Source organism: Bos grunniens, chromosome 3, assembly GCF_055505025.1.
Source record: "Bos grunniens cultivar Pamir isolate PY7600 chromosome 3, Bosgru_T2T1.0, whole genome shotgun sequence".
In the NCBI taxonomy this organism is placed as follows: Eukaryota; Metazoa; Chordata; class Mammalia; order Artiodactyla; family Bovidae; genus Bos; species Bos grunniens.
The window spans coordinates 20,000,001-20,022,110 of record NC_141167.1 but is presented as its reverse complement, the minus strand read 5'-3'; the positions used below and the strand labels follow the sequence as shown (position 1 = coordinate 20,022,110).

General features: G+C 52.1%; 1 protein-coding gene across 5 annotated transcripts in view; it reads right to left on the bottom strand.

The window, feature by feature from the left end:
• RNF220 (ring finger protein 220) overlaps positions 1-22,110 on the bottom strand; it is a 279,246-nt gene that overhangs the window by 26,835 nt on the left and 230,301 nt on the right. For 4 of the 5 annotated variants that reach the window (XR_015157972.1, XR_015157971.1, XM_086384980.1 and 1 more), the window contains 2 exons: positions 10,142-10,274; positions 965-1,010 (listed from right to left, as the gene is read on the bottom strand). Coding sequence is in view for 3 of the 5 variants with exons in the window: in XM_086384980.1 (XP_086241106.1) it covers positions 965-1,010; positions 10,142-10,274 (179 nt within the window). In the remaining 2 variants the exon portion in view is untranslated. Of the gene's footprint in view, positions 1-964; positions 1,011-3,533; positions 3,650-10,141; positions 10,275-22,110 lie in introns of those variants that run through there. The other variant, XM_086384998.1, reaches the window with a different exon arrangement.

The window sequence follows — 22,110 nt, the reverse complement described above, 5'->3', positions numbered from 1 at the left end:
GCTTCTGCTCTAATTGCTCCACACACACTCACTGACTGATTTCATCCATTCTGAGGCATTCCCTGGTGGACCAGTGGTTTGGACTCTGCACTTTGACTGCCAAGGGTGCAGGTTCATCCCCTGGTTGGGGAACTAAGATCCTACAAGCCCTGTGGCATAGCCAGAAAGTAAGTTTCATCCACTCATTCCTCACTCCCTATAGAAAGGGCTGAGGATTCCTGCCTTTACAAGTCATTGTGAGAATTTATTAAGATAGGATGCCACCTGACTGAGGGGTGGGGGAAAGAGGACACTCGGTAAGGGTTTAGTCTTCCTCCCCAGGTCCCCACTCCTTCAAAACATCATCCCCCTTGAGGACACAGTACCGTCTCCCTCTGTGGCCACCTATGAGAGTTCTCGGTTCGAGTCATGCCATCCTGCTGAGGCCTCTGACCCCTCTTTTGAGCCACTGTCCTTCACTCTTCCTTTCTCCATCTGATGCTTTCAAGCTTCCCTTTCATAGTGTCTGTTCAGAGAGTCAGATGGTCTCAAATGAGCCCCACATCCTCTCTGGTTCCCTGCTGCCCTCAGGACAAAGCTCATGCACTCATCCCATGGGCTGGCTTTGTAAGGCCCCGTACCAGCTGTCTTGACCTGCATGTCTATATTTTTCTTTACCTGGTGCAGCTCACCTTCCTCCTTCTGAGTCTCTCCAGACTTACAGTGTCTGGGTCCCCCACTCCCCCGGTTCATTCTTGGCTTTGACCCCATCTTGACTGGAAGAGGAGGGAGTCAGATGAGCATACTCCAGCTCCCACTCAGACTGCATGCATGTGCTCGAGTGCACAGGGCAGCCCGAGACCCCAGGCTGACGATCAAACCCTGACGACAGCTGGGGATCCAAGAGGAGCTCCTTTTTTTCAGGAACCAGTTCTGGGTGGGCCTATGTTAGGATGGATAGGAAAAAACACAATTGTCCACCTACCTTGGGGGTGCCTGGAGCCATGGCATCCTTCAGAAGGGAGTTCTTGCTGCCAAGAAAGAAGAGGACAGGGTGACCATTCCACTTGCTGCCCAGGGCATGCAAGAGAACAGCAAGAAGACCCCAGGGGGAGAAGACAGCCAGCGTTGCCCGGCTCGGCTCAGCCTCCATCGGGGGTTAGGGGCCAGAGTTGGCTCCCGGGCGGGGGGGACAGACACGAGGCGTGGCAGGCTGTCTTGTGGATCTGAGGGAAGGGGCTTCACCTGACCCATGCTGTCAGCCCTGAGGATTGTGCCTGTCCTGCCCCTCCCCTCCATCCCCTGTCCCCAGCCTGCACTCAGCTCCTATGGGAGGGGGGTGATGGAACTGCCATGGCTCTTGTCACTTCTCCCTCCAACATGCTGCAAACTGCGTTAGGCCAGGAATGATCTCCTCCTGATTCAATTTGTCAGCCCCAGGCCCTCCGGCATCGGGTGCGGCGGGCGGGCGGGAGCTGGGCCCTGAAATATGGTGGGTGGCTCGGAGCAGGCGGGGGCCGGGGTGGGGGAGGTGATGGATGGGCTGTGGGGGAGGCGAGGACTGTGTTTAATAACAAAATTGGTATGCAAGGCCACATCCCAGCGCTAAGCATGAGTGATCCAGAGCCACAAAGTATTACAAATCCCTGCTAAACAGATGCTGACAATGGAACAAGACGTATCAAATCAGATCCACTTCAGAAACATTAATATCCCTGTTCCTGTCCCTCCCGCCCTGCTGCCCCCTCTATGCTCACCACATCTGTGCTCACACATTCACGCACGTGCTAGCACATGCACACAAACACACGCACACACAGGCGCCGGCTGGAACACGGCAGGAGGCAGAAACAGCGCATTCCCATAGGGTTCCCATGCACATACAAGCAGTACAGGTAGAGCACACCCGAGAGATCCATACAGCACAGAAGACACAGCCAGGGCAGACACCTGGGCGCACGCAGGCTGTGTGGACACGGAACACCCACGGGGACAGGCATGACACACCTAATATGTGAGCAAAGGCATAGGCAGAGCTGGATAAAGTAGAGGTTCTCCATCCAGGGCCATTTGCCCCCCAGAGGACAACTGGCAACACTTGGAGACATTTTTGATCATCATAGCTGGGAGCGGGCAGTTTTCTCCTGGCATGTAGTGGGTACAGGGGATTAACCATCCTAGAGCGTACTGGATAGCCCCTCACAACAAAAAACTACCCAGCCCAAATGTTAATGGTGCTGAGGTTGAGAAACCCTGGTGTAAAGGCAGATATGCACATATCCATTGTCTCTATAATTCTGTCAACGTGTGGTCACACCGAGGTTCAGGCATGCACACAGAGGCGCAGGCAGAGTCATGTTCCCAGGGCCGTGTCCTTAAAGACATTCACAACTGTCACCCAGGCCCGGATGAAGAGCTGCTCACATGCCCACCTTCACACAAGCATGCACAGGTACAGACACCCACGTGTGCTGCCACACGCCCAACACTCAGGCAGCCACAAATGCAGCCGTACGTGGACACACCCACAGAAGCAGACACGTACGTCAGTGAAGGGGCTGGTAGCTTGGCAGCAGGCTGAGACTAAGATCTGAGTGTAAAAATAGCTCGTGGTGGGGGTAGGGGGGGCTGTGGGTTTGATTTCCGGTCAGGGAACTAAGATCCTGCATGGCACATGATGTGGCCAAAATATTAAAAAAAAAACAACAAAAACCAGCTGTCTGCCTGTCTGATCACACAGTGGGGGCATCACAGACAGGAAGAGACCACCAAACTGGGTTCCGTTCAGTGGCATTTTGTTCATAAGTGGTCCCCATGTTCCTGCTCCTGATCCGGGCACAAGGGATACAGAGAGGAAACTGAGCTGCCATTGAGGAACAACTAGATGTGAGTCTGTTACTTTTATCTTTCCTTCATTCCGCTAACAAATGCTGTTGTCGCCCTGCTACCAGCCCCATTCCTGGACCTACAGCGAGAGAAATGAGGCATCTACTATATGACACTGTTCCCACCAGGCCCCTGGACTGAGGTCTGAGTGTTTTCTGAGCAGAATCAGGGTGAAATGGAAGAGGCAAGACTGAACAATTGTTGTGCACCCACCACATGTGACAGGCATGGGCTTCAAGCGTGTCATCTCTTTGATCTTCACAAAAACTTTAGAGTTGACTGGTGGGCTGGGTGACACCTCACTGCTCACACAGCCCAGGCAGGGTCTGGGATTTGCGTTCCTATCTGAGTCCAGAGTGCTGCTTTTCTGTTGGCCCCACTGCCTCCTAAAGACACTCAGGATGGAGGGCTGAGCTCTGAGTTCTTTTACTCTCTCCACTTTGGGGAGGGCCCTGCTGACTCTGAGCTTTCGTTTACTCTGCCGGTGAACAGACATGAAGACATTCAGGGCCAGGATGTCCAGCCTCTCCCTTGGCCAGTCCTCTGGATCTTTTCCTGCAATCCTCTTCACCTTCCCTCCAGTTGGACTGGTCAGACTCCTTCCCTCTCCCAGAGCGAGCACCCCCCTCCCCCCGCCCTCCCTACCTTTCCTCCAACAACCTGATTACCTCCAAGTGTGCTTGCTTCCCCCAGAGAGAGGAGTCTGGCGAGGGGCCCACCTTGGAGAGGAGAACTCTGAGCCCCGAGCCGCTGGCAGCCAGGCTCCCGCCCAGCCCATCCACTCGGCTCTGCCTTCGTCCCTCCCAGTTTCCACAGCCCGCCCCCAACGATTTCCTCCCTTCTCAGTCACTCGCTGCCTAGTGATCCATGGGTTTTAAATTATAACTGGGACCCAGGAAACGCGTTCCTAAGTACAATATTCATGGGCTGGGCTGACACTTTTAATTAAGGTGATTTACACTGAATTATCCTTGGAAATAAAGAAATGGTGTGCTGCCCGGGAATAAACCATCATCACCAGCCGCCTTTGTAAGTTACACTTCGTTTTAATCTATTTGGGGAATTGTTTATCTAGTTCATTACCCAACCAAACACCGAGGCCGGCCTTAAATAAGGCTTAAGTGGGGCTGGGGGCACTGCCATCTCCACACCCCGCCTCTCCTCTAGAGTCACCCAGCCTCCCTCTGGCTCCTTCCAGGCCCTTTAAAACACTGACTAAACCAGATCTCAGAGTGGCTGAGGAAGCCTCCAGAAAAAGGTCTCTGAGCTCAGGGCCCTCTAAGCCAAGCCTCAGTTTCAGTTCTGTGGATCTCTGAAAGAGTCCACGGTTCTTTCCTATTTCTGGGTAGAAACTCCTGTCTGAGGGCCACAGAGAAGTTTGGGGACCACTGTCCAACCTGCCCATCAATCTCCAGCTCCCATCTATGTTCCTGCCAGTCTGTCTGACTGTCCATGTCCACACTATCACCATCCCAGAGAAAGCTCAGGGCACCCAGAGCTCTGTCTACTGTCTCCTCCTTCCCTCAGATACCTGCTTCTCTACTATTGACACCGTTCCTGTGAGTCAAGTCAGAAAGCGAAGTCAGTAAGTGCCCCACAAGTAATCAGCTAAGTTCTCTTGCTTAGTCCCCCACCAGTCTCTCACCATTCTTTCTTCTCTGTTCCCACTGCCACTGCCATTGTCCTAGGTGAGCCTCATCATCTGTCCCCTGGACCCTGCCTAACTTCCTCACTTGCTTCCTTGCTTCTACCCCCAAATTCTGCTCCATGCCACCTCCAGAGCGATTCTCCTACAGCTCAGCTCTCTGATTAAGCTTCTCCAGCTCACAGATATTCTAATTCCCCAACTCAAAGGTGACCCTCCGGCACTGAAGGCTCTCCACTATCTGTCCCCAATCTAACTTTGCTGTTCTTGGTCCAGCTAGCTGAATCCTGGGGTCAGTTGGAATGCCTGTGCAGGACTGAAAGGGGTAAAGAGAGGATGAGGTGAGGGAGTGTGTGGGGGCATTGCCTCTGATCTCGAATGTACAAGTGTTTTGAGAAGTGTGAGTGCTTTGCCAGCAGAAGTTCTGACTCTTCTTCCTGGGTCTATCTGCCTGTGTGCCTGTGGGGGTGAGCATCCATGGGAAGTGGTTCTTTGAGGGGGTAGGTGTGAGCACATGTATCTGTATTGGAATGAGGGAGGGTGTGTGACTGTATGTTGTCTACATACATTTGTGTTGGTGTCTGTGAAAACCAGCCAGCCCTAGTTTGGGACATTCAGTCATGTCTGACTCTTTGTGACCCCATGAACTATACAGACCATGGAATTCTCCAGGCCAGAATACTGGACTGGGTAGCTGTTCCCTTCTCCAGGGGATCTTCCCAACCCAGGGATCGAACCCATGTCTCCAGCACTGCAGGCGGACTCTTTACCAGCTGAGCCACCAGGGAAGCCCAACCAGTGTGAGCCCTTAGGTGTGTCTAAAAATAGCAGCGTGCTATGTGGGGGGCATGCTCTGTGCTGTTGGGCAGAAGGGGGCAGAGAGCGCAAACCAGGCCCACCCAGAGGAACGCCTCTGGGACTGACCCTGTGGGAGGGCGATGGAAGGAAGAGCACCCTGGCAGCAGCATCCACAGACTCAGGAGCTGGCCAGGCTGAGGGAAGGGGGTGGGGGTGGGGGCAAAGGGAGGGTGAGAGGGGGAAGGGACAGCTGGAGAGGAGAGGAGAGGAAAGAAAGGACAGAAGCCAAGAAGAGGACAGAGGGGCGGACTAGAGAGCTGGGGAGGCCACAGTGGCTGGGGACGCCCTCACCTGGGTTCTGCCCAGAACACTCTGAGCGATGCACGCACAGGCTCTGCCCTCCTGCAGGACTCGGTTTCCCTGTCTGTGAAATAACCTGGTCAAAGGCCCCTGTCAGGTCGGAACTGAGGTGGGGAAGAGGAGGGAGGGGGTCTCCGAGCCCTCCCAACCTCCTCTCCTCCCCTCCGGTCTCCCGGAGAGCGGGCAGGGGCGGGGCAAGGGCAGCCAAGGCTGGGGGCCCTCCCCGCCCACCCGGGCGCCACGGCCCTCAGCCCGGAGGGAGCTGACACGCTCCTTGGGAATTTATCACGCACCCAATTACAATGTTAATTGGCAAGTTCCTGAAATCAATTAATTCGCAAATTTTTTCCAATTAAAAATCCAGATAAATCACGAGGGCGGCGGCGGGGAGGTCCAGCCTGCAGTCCGGTGGGCGCAGCGGCCGCAGGGAGGGGAGGCGTATAGGCGAGGGGAGGGGGCGGCGGGCGCGGCTGCCCTTGAACGCCTTTGCCGGCCGGTCGGACTGTCAGCGCGCCGGGCGCGGCGGGGCCGAGACAGATAAAACCATCGACCCGTCGCCGCCAGCGCTTCGGCTTTATCGATCCGACGGGAATTTCACTTGCTGTGCAGATCCCGCTGTCCGGCTGTCAGACACCGGGTTGAGGAGGGGGGAAACGTACCAGGAGTTAGGGGGTGCTGGGCTGGGCCTGGGCACGAGGGGCACAGAAGTGGGGGACGCGTGAGCTAACGGTGAGGGCTGGGGCACCCGTGAAGGCTGGGGGGCGGGGAGCGGAGAAATGGACCGGAGCCAAAGATATGAAAGTAGGGGACCCTCTGAGAGGCTGTGGGGCAGGAGGGATTGCCGGAGGGTCACGGGAGCGGGTGGAACACTTATGTGGGCACAAGTGGATGCCCTGGGCAGTGCGTGGATGGGGCCACAGGGGCTAGGCTGTGGTGTGGCCCCCAGTGAGGAGGCAGAAAGAGCTCGGGCCCCCACTCTCCAGACCCTTGCGCGGGGCGGGGCGGGTGTCCCTTCATCTCTGCCTCTGTTCTCAATTTCTGTTGGGAAGTCCTCCACCCAGAAGCACTCCTGCATAGCCAAGGTGTGGAACTCAACTGCAGAAGGATGTTGCTTCCCCTCTCTGTTCTAGGCTAGTCCTGGGTGTGTGTGTTGTTGAGGGGAAGGGGAGTGGTTAAAAGTGTGGGCTCTCGAGTCAGATTGCTTGGTTTTGACCCCTTATCTTTACCACTTTACAGGCTGTGCAACCTTAGAGAAGTCACTTAACCCCTCTGTATCTCAGTTTCCTCGTCTGTAAAATGGAGTTAATAATTATTACCACCCCCCCCCCCCCCCCGCAGTGGTAGCCCTTCCCAGGTTGTGCAGTAAAGAATCTGCCTGCTCCATGCAGAAGACTCAAGAGAGGCAGGTTCGATCCCTGGGTTGGGAAGATTCCCTGGAGTAGGAAATGGCAATCTGCTCCAGTATTCCTGCCTGGGAAAATTCCATGGACAGAGGAGCCTGGTGGGCTACAGTCCATGGGGTCACAAAAAGTCAGACAGGACTGAAGGAATTTAGTGCGCGCGCACACACGCGCACACACACACCAGTGGTTGTTGTGAAGACTGAATAAATTAGTATAAAGTTCTTGGCACACAGCATTCAACAAGACTATTATTATCATCATTAGTACAGTCTTCTGTGGTAGTTGTCAGTATTCCCACAAATTCTTTGGTACTCTCCCCTTCAAGGCTTCCCTGGTAGCTCAGCTGGTAAAGAATCTGCTAGCAACGAGGGAGATCTGGGTTCTATCCCTGGGTTGGGAAGATCCCCTGGAGAAGGGAATGCTACCCACTCCAGTGTTCTGGCCTGGAGAATCCCATGGACTGTATAGTCTGTGGGGTCTCAGAGTCGGACACGACTGAGCAGCTTTCACCTTACTTCCCTTCAAGAGGTAGAACTTACAGTGTTTAATTCTCCTCTGTGGAGTGTGGGCTGGACTTGCTGACCTGCTTCTAGTGAGTAGAATAAAATATATTAGAAGCCATAGTGTATGACTTCCCAGACTAGATCATAAAAGGCATTGTGGCTTCCTCTCTAGCCTCTCTCTTGGATCACTTCCTCTGTGGGAAGTCAACCGCCATGTCTCAGGGAAACTGTAGCAACCCTATGGAGAGACCTGCACGTCGAGGAACTGAGGCCTCCTGCCAACATCTGTGTGAGCGAACCATCCTGGGAAGGGGTCCTGCAGCTCCAGTGGAACCTTCAGACGACTGCAGCCTTGGCTGACATCCTGGCTGCAGTCTCCTGAGAGCCTGAGCCAAAAGCCACAACCCCTCACAACTACCCAACTAAGCTGTGTCTGAATTGATGACCCCCAGAAACTGCGAAATATTAAGTTTTGCTGTTTTTAAGCCATGACGTTTGGGGAGAATTTGTAACACAGCAATAGATAAGTAGTGTTTTGGCCTTCAATTCAGCCCAGGCCTCAGCTCCCTCAGGAGGCCTTCTCTGCTCTGTGCTGGGTTCAGTACCGTCTTGTTTCTCCCACAGCTCCTGTCTATCCCACAGAGCGGTCTCCGTCCCTCAAGGTTGCTAATGCCTGGCTCTCCTTACTCCTATTATGAGCTCCTGAGGGTGGGACCATTTCTTTCTTTCTTTTTTTTTAAATTGAAGTATAGTTGATTTGCAATGTTGTGCCCATACACACTGTACACAATATAGTCTGCTGCACAGCACAGTGGCTCAGTTATATACACACACACACACATTCTTTTTTAATATTCTTTTCCATTGTGATTTACTCCAGGAGATTGAATATAGTTCCCTGTGCTACACAGTAGGACCTTGTTGTTCAGCCATTCTAAATGTAATCGTTTGCATCTGCCAACCCCAAATCCCAGGTCTGTCCCTTTCCCTCCCTCCCCCTTGGCAACCACACACCTGCTCTCTCTGTCTGTGAGTCTGTGTCTGTTTTGTGGATAAGTTCATTTGTTCCATATTTTAGATTCCACATATAAGGGACATCATATGGTATTTGTCTTTCTCTTTCTAACTTCACTTAGTATGATAATCTCTGGGAGCCTCTGTATTGCTGCAAATGGCATTATTTTGTTCCTTTTTATGACTCAGCAGCATTCCATTGTGTATATGCACCGCCTCTTCTTTATCTATTCATCTCTCGCTGGACGTTTAGGTTGCTTCCATGGTTTGCCTATTGTGAATAGCGGTGCCATGAACCTAGGGGTGCATGTACCTTTTTGAATTATAGTTTTGTCTGGGTATATGCCCAAGAGTGGCATTGCTGGATCATATGGTAATCCTATTTTTAGTTTTCTGAGGAATTTCCATACTGTTCTCCATAGTGGCTACACCAACTTACATGGGACGATTTCTGGTTCACCTCTGGGCCCCTGCACCCTGCATGGGGGATTAGGTGAGAAGGTAGAGGAAGGAGGATCAGTCAAGTCTGCTGACTGGAACTGATCCAGGTTTTTGGACTGGGAATCGTGGGGCAGGCTATTCCCAGTGGCTGACTATTTCCCAGAGTGGCTAGAGCCCACATGCTCTTCTGTAAGAGGAGCTTGCCCCTTCTCCATCAAAAGGTGGGGTACATGTTCCCGTCCCTAAAATCTGGGTAGGTTAATACTGCCAAGAGAGTATAGCAGAAGTGAGGTTAAGTGATTTCTGAGGTTAGATTAATAAAAGGGAATCCAGCTTCGATCTCATTGGCTGGAACATTTTGCTTTCATGCTTTCAGCTGCCACACTGTGAGCTATCCTGCTCACAGGCCACAAGGAGCAGCCATGTGTAGGTGCTTTGGTTACAGCCCCAGCTGAGGTCCCTGCTGACAGCCAACATCAACCACCAGACATGTGAATGAAGGAGCCAGGTGATCCCAGCTCCCAGCCAACAAGCCTTCCCAGCTGGGGCCCCAGACAGGGTGAAACAGACACAAGCCACCCCCTCTGTGTTCTGTCTGAATTCCTGACCCCCACAGAGTCCATGAGCATCATGAAATGGTTGCTTTAAACCCCTAAGCTTTGGGGTAATTTGTTTCTCTGCTCCTTTTGACAACCTTGGCTCTTCTGGGAGGAGGCTCCACCCAGTCCTTCAGGCAGGGACAAAGATGATGGGGTGGAGCAAGGGAGACACGCCTGAGCACGTTCTCAAGGTTGTCACCTTTCACACCTTGAGATTCATAGGGGAGGTGGATGGCAACCCCAGGCTGCACTTCTCGGGAAGCTGCCAGTCCCAGTCCCTGCTTCCATCACCCTGTTCTGAGGCTCCTCCCCTTTCTTGTGCCTTTTTGAGACTTAAAGCTCACTCTCCTCATATCTCTGGAAACAGAGTAAGAAGAGAAAGGCAGCACCATTCAGCCGGAGGAGCTGAGGATTGAAAGCCAGGTGGAGAATGGCAGCAGGGTCTTGCTGCCTGTGAGAGGCTGGGACCTGGTGGCCAGAACCCTGAGTGGAGGCCTCTGGCAGGTGGCTTACCTGGCGGGCAGCTGGGCCAGCTGCTCTAGTTCTTGCTCCATATGCTCCTGTAGCTCGCTGGGCCTCAGCAGGACCTGACAGATGGGGCAAATAGGGGCCTGGCTGTCAAACAGTGCTGCTGCCTTTTTCTTACCTGGTGAGGGAAGAAGAGACAGACATATAAGCTGGGCTATACGTGGAGAGAAACGCCACGTCCCAATCCTCCACCCCAAGCCTCTGCTGCCTCCTAGGGCTTCTTGGCCTGGAGGAAGGGTGAGCCTGAGGGTCTCAGAGCCCATGAACATTATTCCGCTTTGCAGCTCCAGAGGCTGTGGCCGTGCACAGCACCTCCTCAGCCAGCTGCCCTTCTCGGAAATCTATCAGGACGCAATCAATGCTCTGTGCAATCAAACCTTGATCACTTCATTTCACACGTTAGTGAAGCAGGTCTTGGTTTAATCACAGCGTCACCCGGAATATCCAGGGCCTCCTCTGTCACTCCTTTCCTTGCTGCTTTCACACTTTACAAAGCAGGAGAAGGAAGAAAAGAGGGAGAAAAGGGATCGTTCCTGCAGTCATTCAACAAACATTGTCTGATGTCTGTGCTGAGCCAGGCCTAGTGCACAGCAGTGGGGACACAGAATATAACCAGATCTAGTCCCTGCCCTGAGGTACTCACAGTCGAGTGGGAAAGACTGAAAAGGACCAGGGTGACTGCCAGGGTAGCATTCTCTCCCAGCCCCTCTCTTTTCCCCATGCTCCTTTCCATGGCCTCTCCTCTTCTCTCTCTGCCTGTGGGACCATATTGTGTATTCTTATTGGCTCTGACTCCCACCTGTGCCCTGCCGACATCCGTTTCTCTGCCCCTGATCCCTCCCATGTTCTCCAGACCCCGATAGCCAAACACTTAATGGACATCAATGCCTGAATGTCCTACAAGAATCTCAAACTCAACCATCTAGAATTGAGTACTTGGACTTCATTGATGGTCCAGTGGTTAAGAATCCACCTGCCAAGGCAGGGGACACAGGTTTGATCCCTGGTCTGGAAAGATCCCACATGCTGGCGAGCAGACAAGCCTGTGCACCACAACTACTGAGCCCATGTGCCCTAGAGCCCAGGTGAGCAACAAGAGAAGCCACCACGATGCGAAGCCTGTGCACAACTAGAGTAGCCCCTGCTCGCCGCAAGAGAAAGTCCACGTGCGACAGCAGAGACCCAGTGCTCTTCTCAGTGAAAGACACCTGCGTTCACTTGGTCACTCAAGCCAGCAACCTTCACTTTGCCCTCGGCCCCTTCCTTGCTTTACTCCCCCTCCCACATTCATTTAACCACCAAGTCCTGTCCGTTCTGCTTCAGTATTCCTGGAATCTACATTCTCCCAGTTCAGGTCTCACTCCTCACTCAGATAACCTCACTGGCTGCTGTGAGTCTAACAGATTCTGAGCTCTTCCCTTCCAAAATGCCCTTCAAATTGTGTGCCCCCAATACACAAGCACACATGGGTCTAGCACTGGCTATGCTGACTTGGGGGGCCCCTGGGAGCCTAAACTCTGTCTCTGATGGTAACCAGAGCTCACTGTGTAGGAAGGGGCCTGAAGTTTGCCTAGTGCACTTCTCGGGATTCCTAAACTCCCACCCTTGCCACTCTGCCCAGCCAGTGCTCCCCTAGCCTTTGCTTATAGGCATGGGGTTGAGGAGCTCTATTCATCCAGAAACATCCCTGACTATCCATGTAAACTCTGATTGTAGGAAGGAAGGCTTCTTTAGCTTAAGGTCAGATCTTTCTCCCTGCTTCTTCTTTCTTCTGATGCTTGGAGAGGGTCAGAATCAGCTTTTAGAGAGATAAAGTCCATGCCAGTGATGACTAAGATGGTTGACTGGGTAGGGTTGCCAGATTAAATACAAAATGCCCAGCTGAATTTCACATAAACAATATTATTTTTAGTGTAAGTTTTCCATGGCAAAAGGGGGAAACTTAGACTAAAAATAATATTAATTGTTTATGAGAAATTCAACTGGGCATCTTGTAGCTTCCCTGATAGCTTGTTGGTAAAGAATCCACCTGCAATGCAGGAGACCCCAGTTTGATTCCTGGGTTGGGATGCTGGAAAAGGGATAAGCTACCCACTCCAGTATTCTTGGGCTTCCCTTGTGGTTTAGCTGGTAAAGAATCCACCTGCAATGCAGGAGGCCTGGGTTTGATCCCTGGGTTAGGAAGATCCCCTGGAGAAGGGAAAGGCTACCCAGTCCAGTATTCTGGCCTGGAGAATTCAGGACTTTATAGTCCATGGGGTCACAAAGAGTTGGACACGACTGAGCGACTTTCACTTTAGTATGTCTCAACTATTGGCACAGGATATACTTATGTTAAAAGTTATTCATTGTTTTTCTAGAATTCAAATTTACCTGAATGTCTTATATTTTTATTTGCTAGGTCTAGCAACCCTATGTCTGAGGGAGTTCCCTATTCAGGCTGAACACAAGAACCTATCTCCCTTTGACACAAGATTATAGCTCTCCTGGATGCCCAGACTAGATCAACTGAGAGTTCAGAGGAGGGAGTGATTCATCCCAGATATGTGTTTGGAGGAGTGGAAAAAGAGAAGGCTTCACCAAAGAAACAAAATTTAACATGTGCCTAAGAAGAATTCCAGGCAGAGAATGGGAGCAAAGGGATGAATGAATGAATGAGTTGTGAACTTCTTGTGGGCAGGACCATTCTTGCTGCTGCTAAGTCGCCTCAGTCATGTCCGACTCTGTGCGACCCCATAGACGGCAGCCCACCAGGCTCCCCCATCCCTGGGATTCTCCAGGCAAGAACACTGGAGTGGGTTTCCATATCCTTCTCCAATGCATGAAAGTGAAAAGTGAAAGTGAAGTTGCTCAGTCGTGTCCCACTCTTAGCGACCCCATGGACTACAGCCCACCAGGCTCCTCCATCCATGGGATTTTCCAGGCAAGAGTACTGGAGTGGGGTGCCATTGCCTTCTCCAGGACCATTCTTAGTCACCTTTTAATCTATAGACAATTGAAAAAAGACTTGGCATAGATTAGATTCTCAGTGATGAAACAAAATAGTGGAGAAGACGAAGGGAAGGAGGAGAGGTAGAAATGAAGAGCTGCTTGTCCCAGAAGCCAGATGACCTTTGCAGAACTGGGATGTCTGCTCTGGAGGCTTTGTGTGTGGCAGGGTCGGGTAGGGGTGGCTCTAGTCAGTGTGGCTAGGTCTCTAGGGGGGAAGGGGTCTGCTGATCATATGCCCTGGTAGCTGTGCCCCAGATATTCAGGGAACAGCTAAAAGGCAGCTCTGAGTAAAAGAGGCAGATGTGGCCCTGGTCTAGGAGTGGGGAGGTGAGGATTCTAGACTCATTCTATTCAGCCAGAGAATCTCAGAGGTGAGTGAGACCCTAGAAATTCTGCAAGCCATTATCTTTATTTTACAGATGGGGAAACTGAGGCTCAGAACTGGGCAGGGACCCCTGTACTTGGCTCATGATCTCATTGCTTCATTTATTTATTCATTCATCAAATATTTATCAAACAATTATTCTATGTCATGTATTATTCTAGGAGAAATGGGCTCAGAGATAAAGAAAACACAGTCTTGGCCTCAAGAAGATCACAAACCAGTGAGAAAACTGGAAAAGAAAGTCAGTGACTCCAGTCTGTGCAGCCTTAGTCAGGGCTGAGGGAGGCAGGAATGGGTGCTTGTGGTGGTGGTGATGGGCGGGAGCAGGAAGGGGCCAGAGGAGGGTGGTAACGCTTGCTGGCAGGCATGGAGGGTGACTAAGGGACAATTGACAAGGCTGTTGAAATCAAGCATTGAGGTAGGGGCTGGGACAGAAGGGGGAAATGGTGAGAGACAAGAATAGAGAAAGGTTAGGATCTAGGGCATGAGATCAGAGCTGAGGTAGAGATATCAGGGTTTCAGCCCCCTCTGCCTGGGGTACCAGGTATGGTTCTTAGGGCTGCCAGAGCCCCAGTTCCTCCCTCTGCACCTGGAAGCAGGCATCAGCATTCCCATATACCTGTGCTCAGTTCATCTGCTTTCCTGCCACAGGGATCTTCTACTTTTCCGAGCTTGGCCTCAGTTTCCCTGTTGGGACAATGGGTCCTCTTCCTGGCTCCCAACTTCAGGAAGAGCAGTCACAGGGATCAGCGTAGGCACCCTGCAGCCTCCAGCCTGCATCACATCCCCGTGTTCTCTGGGGGTGCCGGCATGGGGGGTGCCGGCATGGAAGGTGCCAGCATGGCCATGGGCCCCCTGCTTTCCCTCCCCCACTGTGTTCCCTATAATTTTATATTGAGACCTGTGGTCATGACGTGGGTTTTACTGCACTAACGACATGGCCTGCCCAGGTTTAATGACAAAATCCATACTCTGGCCCTGGGCCTGCTCCTCGTTTGCATAATTCCCAGAATACAGCTCCCTGAAGCTTTTGACCTGGGCCATTACAGTGGCCATAAAACGGGCCATAAAACCGCTGGGGATGGCCCAGAGGAGGAGGCTGTGGGCCTTTGGGGGTGGGAAGGCACTCTTCAACCCCCTACTCTTCCGAGGCATCCTCGGGCTCTCCTTCCACAATTCCCAGAATCTGGGAAGTCCGTCTCAGACTGGAGAGGCCTCCAGAAATCCTTAGTCCAACTGCCCGTCTGATGCAGGAACGCCTTCTCCAACACCGCCGCCAGCATCGCAGGTAGGCAGACCAGCCCAGCAGGGGCAGGCTGTCAGAAAGCATCTTCTCCTTGAGCATTCTTCACTCCAGCTGGTGCCCGCCTACCCCTGAGCCCACCAAAGCTCTCTGCCACAGGTGGGTCCAGGTCAGACGCGCTGGGTTGAATCCCATTCCCTCTTCAGGAAGCCTAGCTCCCCAGGGAGGTCAGGAGCCAGGCTGAGCAGCATCGTGGGGAGACGTGGGCAGCATGAGGGGCTGGGGACAGGGACTGGGATGGGCTGTCAGTGCTAAAGATGATGAATGGGGGAGGTGAGGCGGGAGGCCGGGTGTTATCGGCAGTGGATGGCGGTGCGGGCGCTCGCCGCTTCTGCTAATCCCCGGGCGCTGCCTCAGCCCTTGCACTGATAACGAGGAAATGGGACTGACAACAATTTTTAGCTGAGAGATTCTTCACCAAAATGCCAGGCGGCCGGAGGTCTGACAGCGCCTGATTGAGTGTGTGAGTGTGTCGAGGGGGAGGCGCGCGGCCCCCTCCCCTCCCATGCAAAGATGGATCGCTCATTCCGCCTCCCGTCCACATTCATTACGGCACCTACCTCCCTACACCCCATCGCCACCGCCGCCGCCGCCGCCGCAGCCTCCGCCGCCGCAGCCTCCGCCGTGCCTGCCACCTCCACTTCTCCGCCTGCCACAGGTATCCCCCCAGTAAGAGGAGAAAGGGCGGCAAAGGGGCCTGGGCCTACCCACAGTCTCACACAAGGCACCGCAGGCTCAGGAAGCAGAAAGTCAGGGCTAAGACAGGCCCTGCCTGGAGGCGCCCTAGGGATGGGACCTCCAGAGGGTCCCTTCCCATTTCTGGGGTACCTCCCCACCAGAAAACAGCCAGGCTCCACCAGAAAGTGACTGCCTGCGGTTGTGAGTAGGGACAGGCCTGCTGAGGAGCAGCCCGCCAGACGAGTAGTTTTTCCCTGGCCTGGGCCAGGCCGCTGCCAGTCCAGGCCTCAAGCCTTGGATCAAGGCCTCAGGTACCTGGGGTCCCAGATCAGCCCTCTGCTGCCCCCCTCTGTTGGGAACTGCGGGCCACTGGGAGCAGGCAGCTCAGGGGCTGGGCTGCTACTTCTCTGCCATCTTTCCCATCATCCATGGTGAGGCCTGGTGCAGGTCTCATTCAAAGAGAAAGCCCACCCTTCTTCGATCACTAACCCGCTTCCGGCCCTGCAACTCCCTACCCTGCAATTGCCTCTCCAGCTTGGCCCGTTTGGTTTTGTCCCAGTTCTGTTGCCTGTGGGTTCCATTCTTCCCTCTCTGCTTGTTTAAAGAGCAAACCCCAACCTCCTCATCTTTTCTCCACAGACCACAAAACGCAGAGTTTGACTGCCTGGTGTCTGATTTAAGAATGGGGAGGGTTAAAATGAGGGGGAGGCTAACTCTAATGATATATGGCAATAGAGGCTGAAACTTTCAGGAGTACCTATGTGGGGCTTCCCCGGTAGTCCAGTGGTTAGGAATGTGCCTTCCAATGCAGGGCACATGGGTTCGATCCCTGGTGGGGGAACTAAGATCCCACATACCTTGGTGCAATGAAGCCCGCCAGCCACAACTACAGAACCCACACGCTGCCGCGAAGGATCGGTGTGTACCACAACTAAGACACGACACAGCCAAATAAATAAATAATAAAAAGAGTACGTGTGTGTATACACGTGTGTTTGTATATACACACATGTGTGACCTGCCCTTCCCCTCTTGCAGTCCCAGTAGAAGAGCTTCCACTCCACTTCCCAAAGACCAAGAGTCTTTGAGCAGGATTGCCTCTTACTAGCTGTGAGACCTTGGGCAAATCACTTAACACTTCTGAGTTTGAGATTCTTCTTGAAACAAGGATAATAATAACTTACTCAGCACCTTCATGAGGTTCTAGTTAAATCAGGGCTGTGTGCAAGAGATGAGTCACCATTATCTCTAGTAAGAAGCTGGCACAGTTTTGCTGTTTGTGTCTGTATCTACCCCATCCTGACACCAGATTGGCCTTGCTCTGTATTCAGCCTTCTTCCCTGCTATGATCAAGATTGTATACCACTCAGTAGGCACCTTGGGCCTTTCAGCTTCCATGGAGCTACTTCTTCATAGCCATCCATACCCACATTCTATTTACTTGTTTGTCAATATAACCATTCATCCATTTATCCATTATCTGCCCACTAATAATAATAACTGTTTATGGAAGGTTACTATATGTTCGGAGAAGGCAGTGGCATCCCACTCCAGTACTCTTGCCTGGAAAATCCCATGGATGGAGGAGCCTGGTAGGCTACAGTCCATGGGGTCGCTAAGAGTCGGACACGACTGAGCGACTTCCCTTTCACTTTTCACTTTCATGCATTGGAGAAGGAAATGGCAACTCATTCCAGTGTTCTTGCCTGGAGAATCCCAGGGATGGGGGAGCCTGGTGGGCTGCCGTCTATGGGGTCGCACAGAGTCGGACACGACTGAAGTGACTTAGCAGCAGCAGTACTATATGTTAGGCTACAGGTTAATGCTGCATATATTTTATTTCATTTAATCTTCACAACAGTCTTGTGAGGTAGGTATAATCTATTTGTATCATATTGATGAGGAAAATGGAGCTCAGAACAATGAAATGACAGAGCTGGAAGGGTCAGAGCAAAGATTTAAATCTAGATCTGTCTGACTCCAAAGCCAGTGCTCTTAACCACTGCACAATACCTGGCTACCTACATACCTAGCCTATCACCTAGGTAATGATTCAATAATCATTGACAAATGTCAACGAGTACCAAGATGCGTCTGCTACAGTATGGATGCCATGCAATAATGAACACACACTCTCTGCCCTCAGGGAGGTCAGTCACTAATTGTGGATAGAGACATTCAACAAATATCCCCAGCATGGTCTTAGAACAAGGGAAGAACATGGAACTATGGGAGCAGACTATCTTTCCTGGGAGGTAAAAGAAGTGATTTTTAAGCAAAGCCTTGAAGGATGAGTGGGAACCAGTTCAAGCAATGATAGTGGAGGAGTAGTGCTCTATAGTACATAGAAAACAGCATGTTTGAAGGTACAGAGATGAAGCCTAAGTGAAGAACTGAAAAGGGTTCAATGTGGCTGGAGCAGAGAGCGAGGGGCAGAGGACTGAGAGCTGATGATAGAGAGGCCAGATCCCAGAGCACTTTCCACTATATTAAGGATTTTGGCTTATTATTATTTTTTTAACATACAGTGAGAAGTCATTGAAGAGTTTTAAGTAGGGGAGTGACATCTCAGACTTTCATCTTAAAAAGATCATTCTAACTGCAAATCAGAGAAAGGTCTAAGGGGATAAGAGCAAGTGCAGGAAGATCATCTAGGGGGTTATCTCACTAACTGAGGTGAGACATGATGGTGACCTGCTCTAGCGAGATGATATGGATGACAATGAGATGAACAGAAGCAGGTGGACTGGACATGGGGGTTCAAGGACAGAGAGGCATCAAGGGTGGCTCCAAGCTGTCTGACTTGAACAGCTGCTAGGTGGTAGACCATTCACTGACTTGTAGAACAGGAGGAAGGGCAGTAGGCTTGATAAGGAAGAAAATGATGAGCTCTATTTTAGATGAACTTAGTTTGAGGAATGGTTAAGACATACTCCGTGAAAATGCTCAGTAGGCACTATATGTGAGCTAGAGCTAGAAGGATAGAACTGGAAATACTGACATGTAGATAAGGACTGAAATTCACCAGCACTGCATCCTCTGTGCCTTGAACAATGTCTTGCACATGGTAAATACTCAACAAGTTTTAAGAGTAGGTGAGATCACCTAGGGCGAGAGGGCACAGTAAGAAGAGGCTGAGGAATTCCAACAGGTGGAGGAAGTTTTAGTCACTGAAGACTAAAAACAGCCAAGAGGAGGATGAAAACAAGGTGATGTCATCAAAGGCAAGAAGGGAAGGGTGAGTGGGGAGCATGGTCCATAGGGTCGCATGCTGCTGAGAGGTTAAGAACACAAGGCATGCAAAGTGTCCCTTCCACCTATCAAGTCCACAGTACAACCATCTACCCCACCTCATCCAGCCAAGCCACTCTCCCCTCTCACTCATCTGCCTCCTCCTCCTCGTCTCTCCAGAAAACCGTGATTGGTGCCTCTGTGAGTGTGGGACAGGAAGAGTTAACCTGCTGACAGACGGCATTTTTTACCTTCAGTCAATATGAACAAGGCCCCAAGACTATGATTCCAAACATCTGGATTTCATCAATATGTGATCTGTCATCGTATATTGGCATTCCCCAGTCCCCGCGCCAGAGCAATGCGGCTGGTTTTATTAATACGTCAAATACATTATCCGTGTAATACACTTGTCTGGCTGGGGCCTCCCGCTGGGGCGGGGCGGCGGATTTGAATGTATGATGAATCAGTTTGCATTACATGTTCGTAAGTCATCATTTGTCAGGATTAATAGGCATCCCTGGTCGAGGGGGTGGGGGTGGGGCGGGCAGAGGAGAGACATATATTTAGCTATGGCCCATCCTTATCTGCCAGTGCCCAGGGATGGCCCTGAAAACAGCTCTGCACCCTCCTGCCCAGACCCCAGGGCAGTGGCTGGTAGTCTGGTGATATTTTTTAGCAGTTCCAGAGTCACTTGGAAGCAAAGAGGCCTATTTGTCTCTGCTTTGGGCTTGCCATGCAACCCAAAAAGGGTATGGCAGGGACCATTTGCATGGACTGGCTAACTCTTGCTCATCCTTTAAGACTCTGAATTCTTTCTTCCAGGGAGCCTTTCCTGACTCCTCCAGACTGCACTAGGTGCCTCCTCTGTGTTCCCACAGTTTCCTGTGCTACCTCTGGTCACAGTGTTACAGTTGCCTATCATGTGTCTGTCATTCTCTTTAGACTGTAAATTTCTTGTGGGCAGGGAATAACTTGTTTATTGCTATAGTCCCGGAAGATCCCCTGGAGAAGGGAATGGCAACCCACTTCAGTATTCTTGCTTGGAGAATCCCATGGACAGAGGAACCTGGAGGGCTACAAAGAGTTGGACACGACTGAGTGACTAACACTTTCGACTTTCAGTATCTTGCAGAGGGTGTAACCCAAAGTAAGATGATATTAGTAGTGTAAGTAGAAACAAATACATATTCCTTGAATGAATGAATAAATAATTGTTGACCTTGCTAAACCCCCAGAAGATGCGGATGTTAGCTGGGAGATGTTGTGGAGGTTTTATCTGGTTCCTTGCCTCTACCTTGCCCCTGGTCTGATCATCTATCTACTGTACATGATCTTCTTCACTTGCTCCTCTTCCTGCCATAGGGAAGACTCCCTCACAGCACCAGGTTGCTTACAGGTGACATATAAACTCAGGATCCACAGGGTTGACATGTTCATGCCCACATGCCCTTGCCATCTTCCCTTCCCTCTACTCTGCTGGAAGAAACCCAGATTGGTATTGCCCACTCCATATGGCCTCCTGCCAGCTCTGCTGTTGCTGCTGCTGCTAAGTCACTTCAGTCGTGTCTGATTCTGTGCGTCTGATTCATAGACGACAGCCCACCAGGCTCCCCCGTCCCTGGGATTCTCCAGGCAAGAACACTGGAGTGGGTTGCCATTTCCTTCTCCAATGCATGAAAGTGAAAAGTGAAAGTGAAGTTGCTCAGTCGTGTCTGACCCTCAGCAACCCCATGGACTGCAGCCTTCCAGGCTCCTCCGTCCATGGGATTGTCCAGGCAAGAGTACTGGAGTGGGGTGCCCTTGCCTTCTCCGCCTGCCAGCTCTAGGTTCTTGTAAAACTGGAGCCTCGCTGATGCCCTGACCCCTATTGTGATGGATGCTATTTACTGTCTATAGCAATGGAAGGGGCATGGCTCTTGGGGGGCCAGTAGCCAACATCTGCAAGACAGCCAGGTGGAGGTCAGCCTGCAGGTAGTTGAGGCTCAAACTTGGGCTAGAGCTGGAGCCAAGGACTGTGGGCCAAGGCACAGTCAAGCTCACTGAGTCTTGGGCATGGACCCTAAACCCTTGACCCCATGAGCCTTTACTCTAGCCAAGTGCACCAGCCAGCCTGTTTAGAGGCTGTCGGGGCTTCAAGGGTCACAGCTATTTCATACCACTGAACTTGGCTGCCCCAGACACAACTGCAGCCTCTCTCCTCTTAGCTAACTTCCCCTCCTCCCTTAGCTAATCACTTCCAGAAAGCGCCCTGTGCTGGGCCAGGCCTGTGGTGGGTGGGGCAGGTGGGCCTCCCAGAGTTCCCTGGGATTAGGCTTTATTATAAACTGCAGAAAAGGGCCCAGTTCAGGAAAACATCCACACATGGACATGCACAAATATCCTCTAAAATGTCTGGACACACACATGTGCACGTGAGCACTGGCACACCCAGGTGCTCAGACAAGTGTGGGTATTTGTTGCCATCTAGATAAAGGCATGCGAGCACAGGCATATATGCAAGTGTAGACTGAGTCCACCTGGACACTCCCTGGCATGCCCACACACTTCACTTCCCTCCAGCATCTTCCTTGCCATGGAGCCAAAATGTTAGGACTGGACTACGTAAAGCAAAGTAAATCCAAGTGTGCTTTACCCCCTGCTGGCTCTGACTATGGGCTTATAAAAATGAAGTGGGAACCTCCGCAGCTGTGGGCAGTAAATCCTGAACCGCCAAGGAGGCCAGTGTTACCTGCTTTCTCAGCTCACGGGGGGAAGTTGGGGCACTGATTACAAGTGCCTGCAGGGTGGGACGGGCAGCAGGCCAGCTGCTTGGCCTCAGGCACTGCCTGCTAGCCCAGCCCTGGCCAGCTGTCTCCTACAGACCTGAGGGGTGCAACCACCCAGAGCCCTGGTGGGGGCAGGGTGGAGGTGTGCAAGGGCCAAGAGAGGAAGGGAAGTAGAGGAGAAGGGCTGGGGTGGGCAGAGTGAGCAAGACAGCCACGTGCTGCTAAGGCTGAGGGGAGCCCTCGCATCTGGAGATCAATTAGCATCAATTACTGACTTCATTTAATTGTCGTCCAAGATGAATTTGTCATTTTTAGCTGGAAATTAATGGGAGACCTTCACCTCTCCCTGGCAGCAGCCGCAGAGCCAACAGCGGTCACCTCAGCCTCCTAGGAGCCCTGAATCCTGCTTGGGGTTGGGGCCAGGCGCGGGCAAGCAGCAGCAGGGCTTCTGCTCCCTGGGCAAGCTCTGGCCTGCCCCCCCAGCCCAGTCAGCCTGGCCCACTGCAGCCCAGGGCCATGGTGGGGGCCGCCGGGCCTGCGGAGCAGTCCTTTGCAGCCTCTGTCTTCGGCCAGAAATTAATTTGCTGGGCTGAGCATG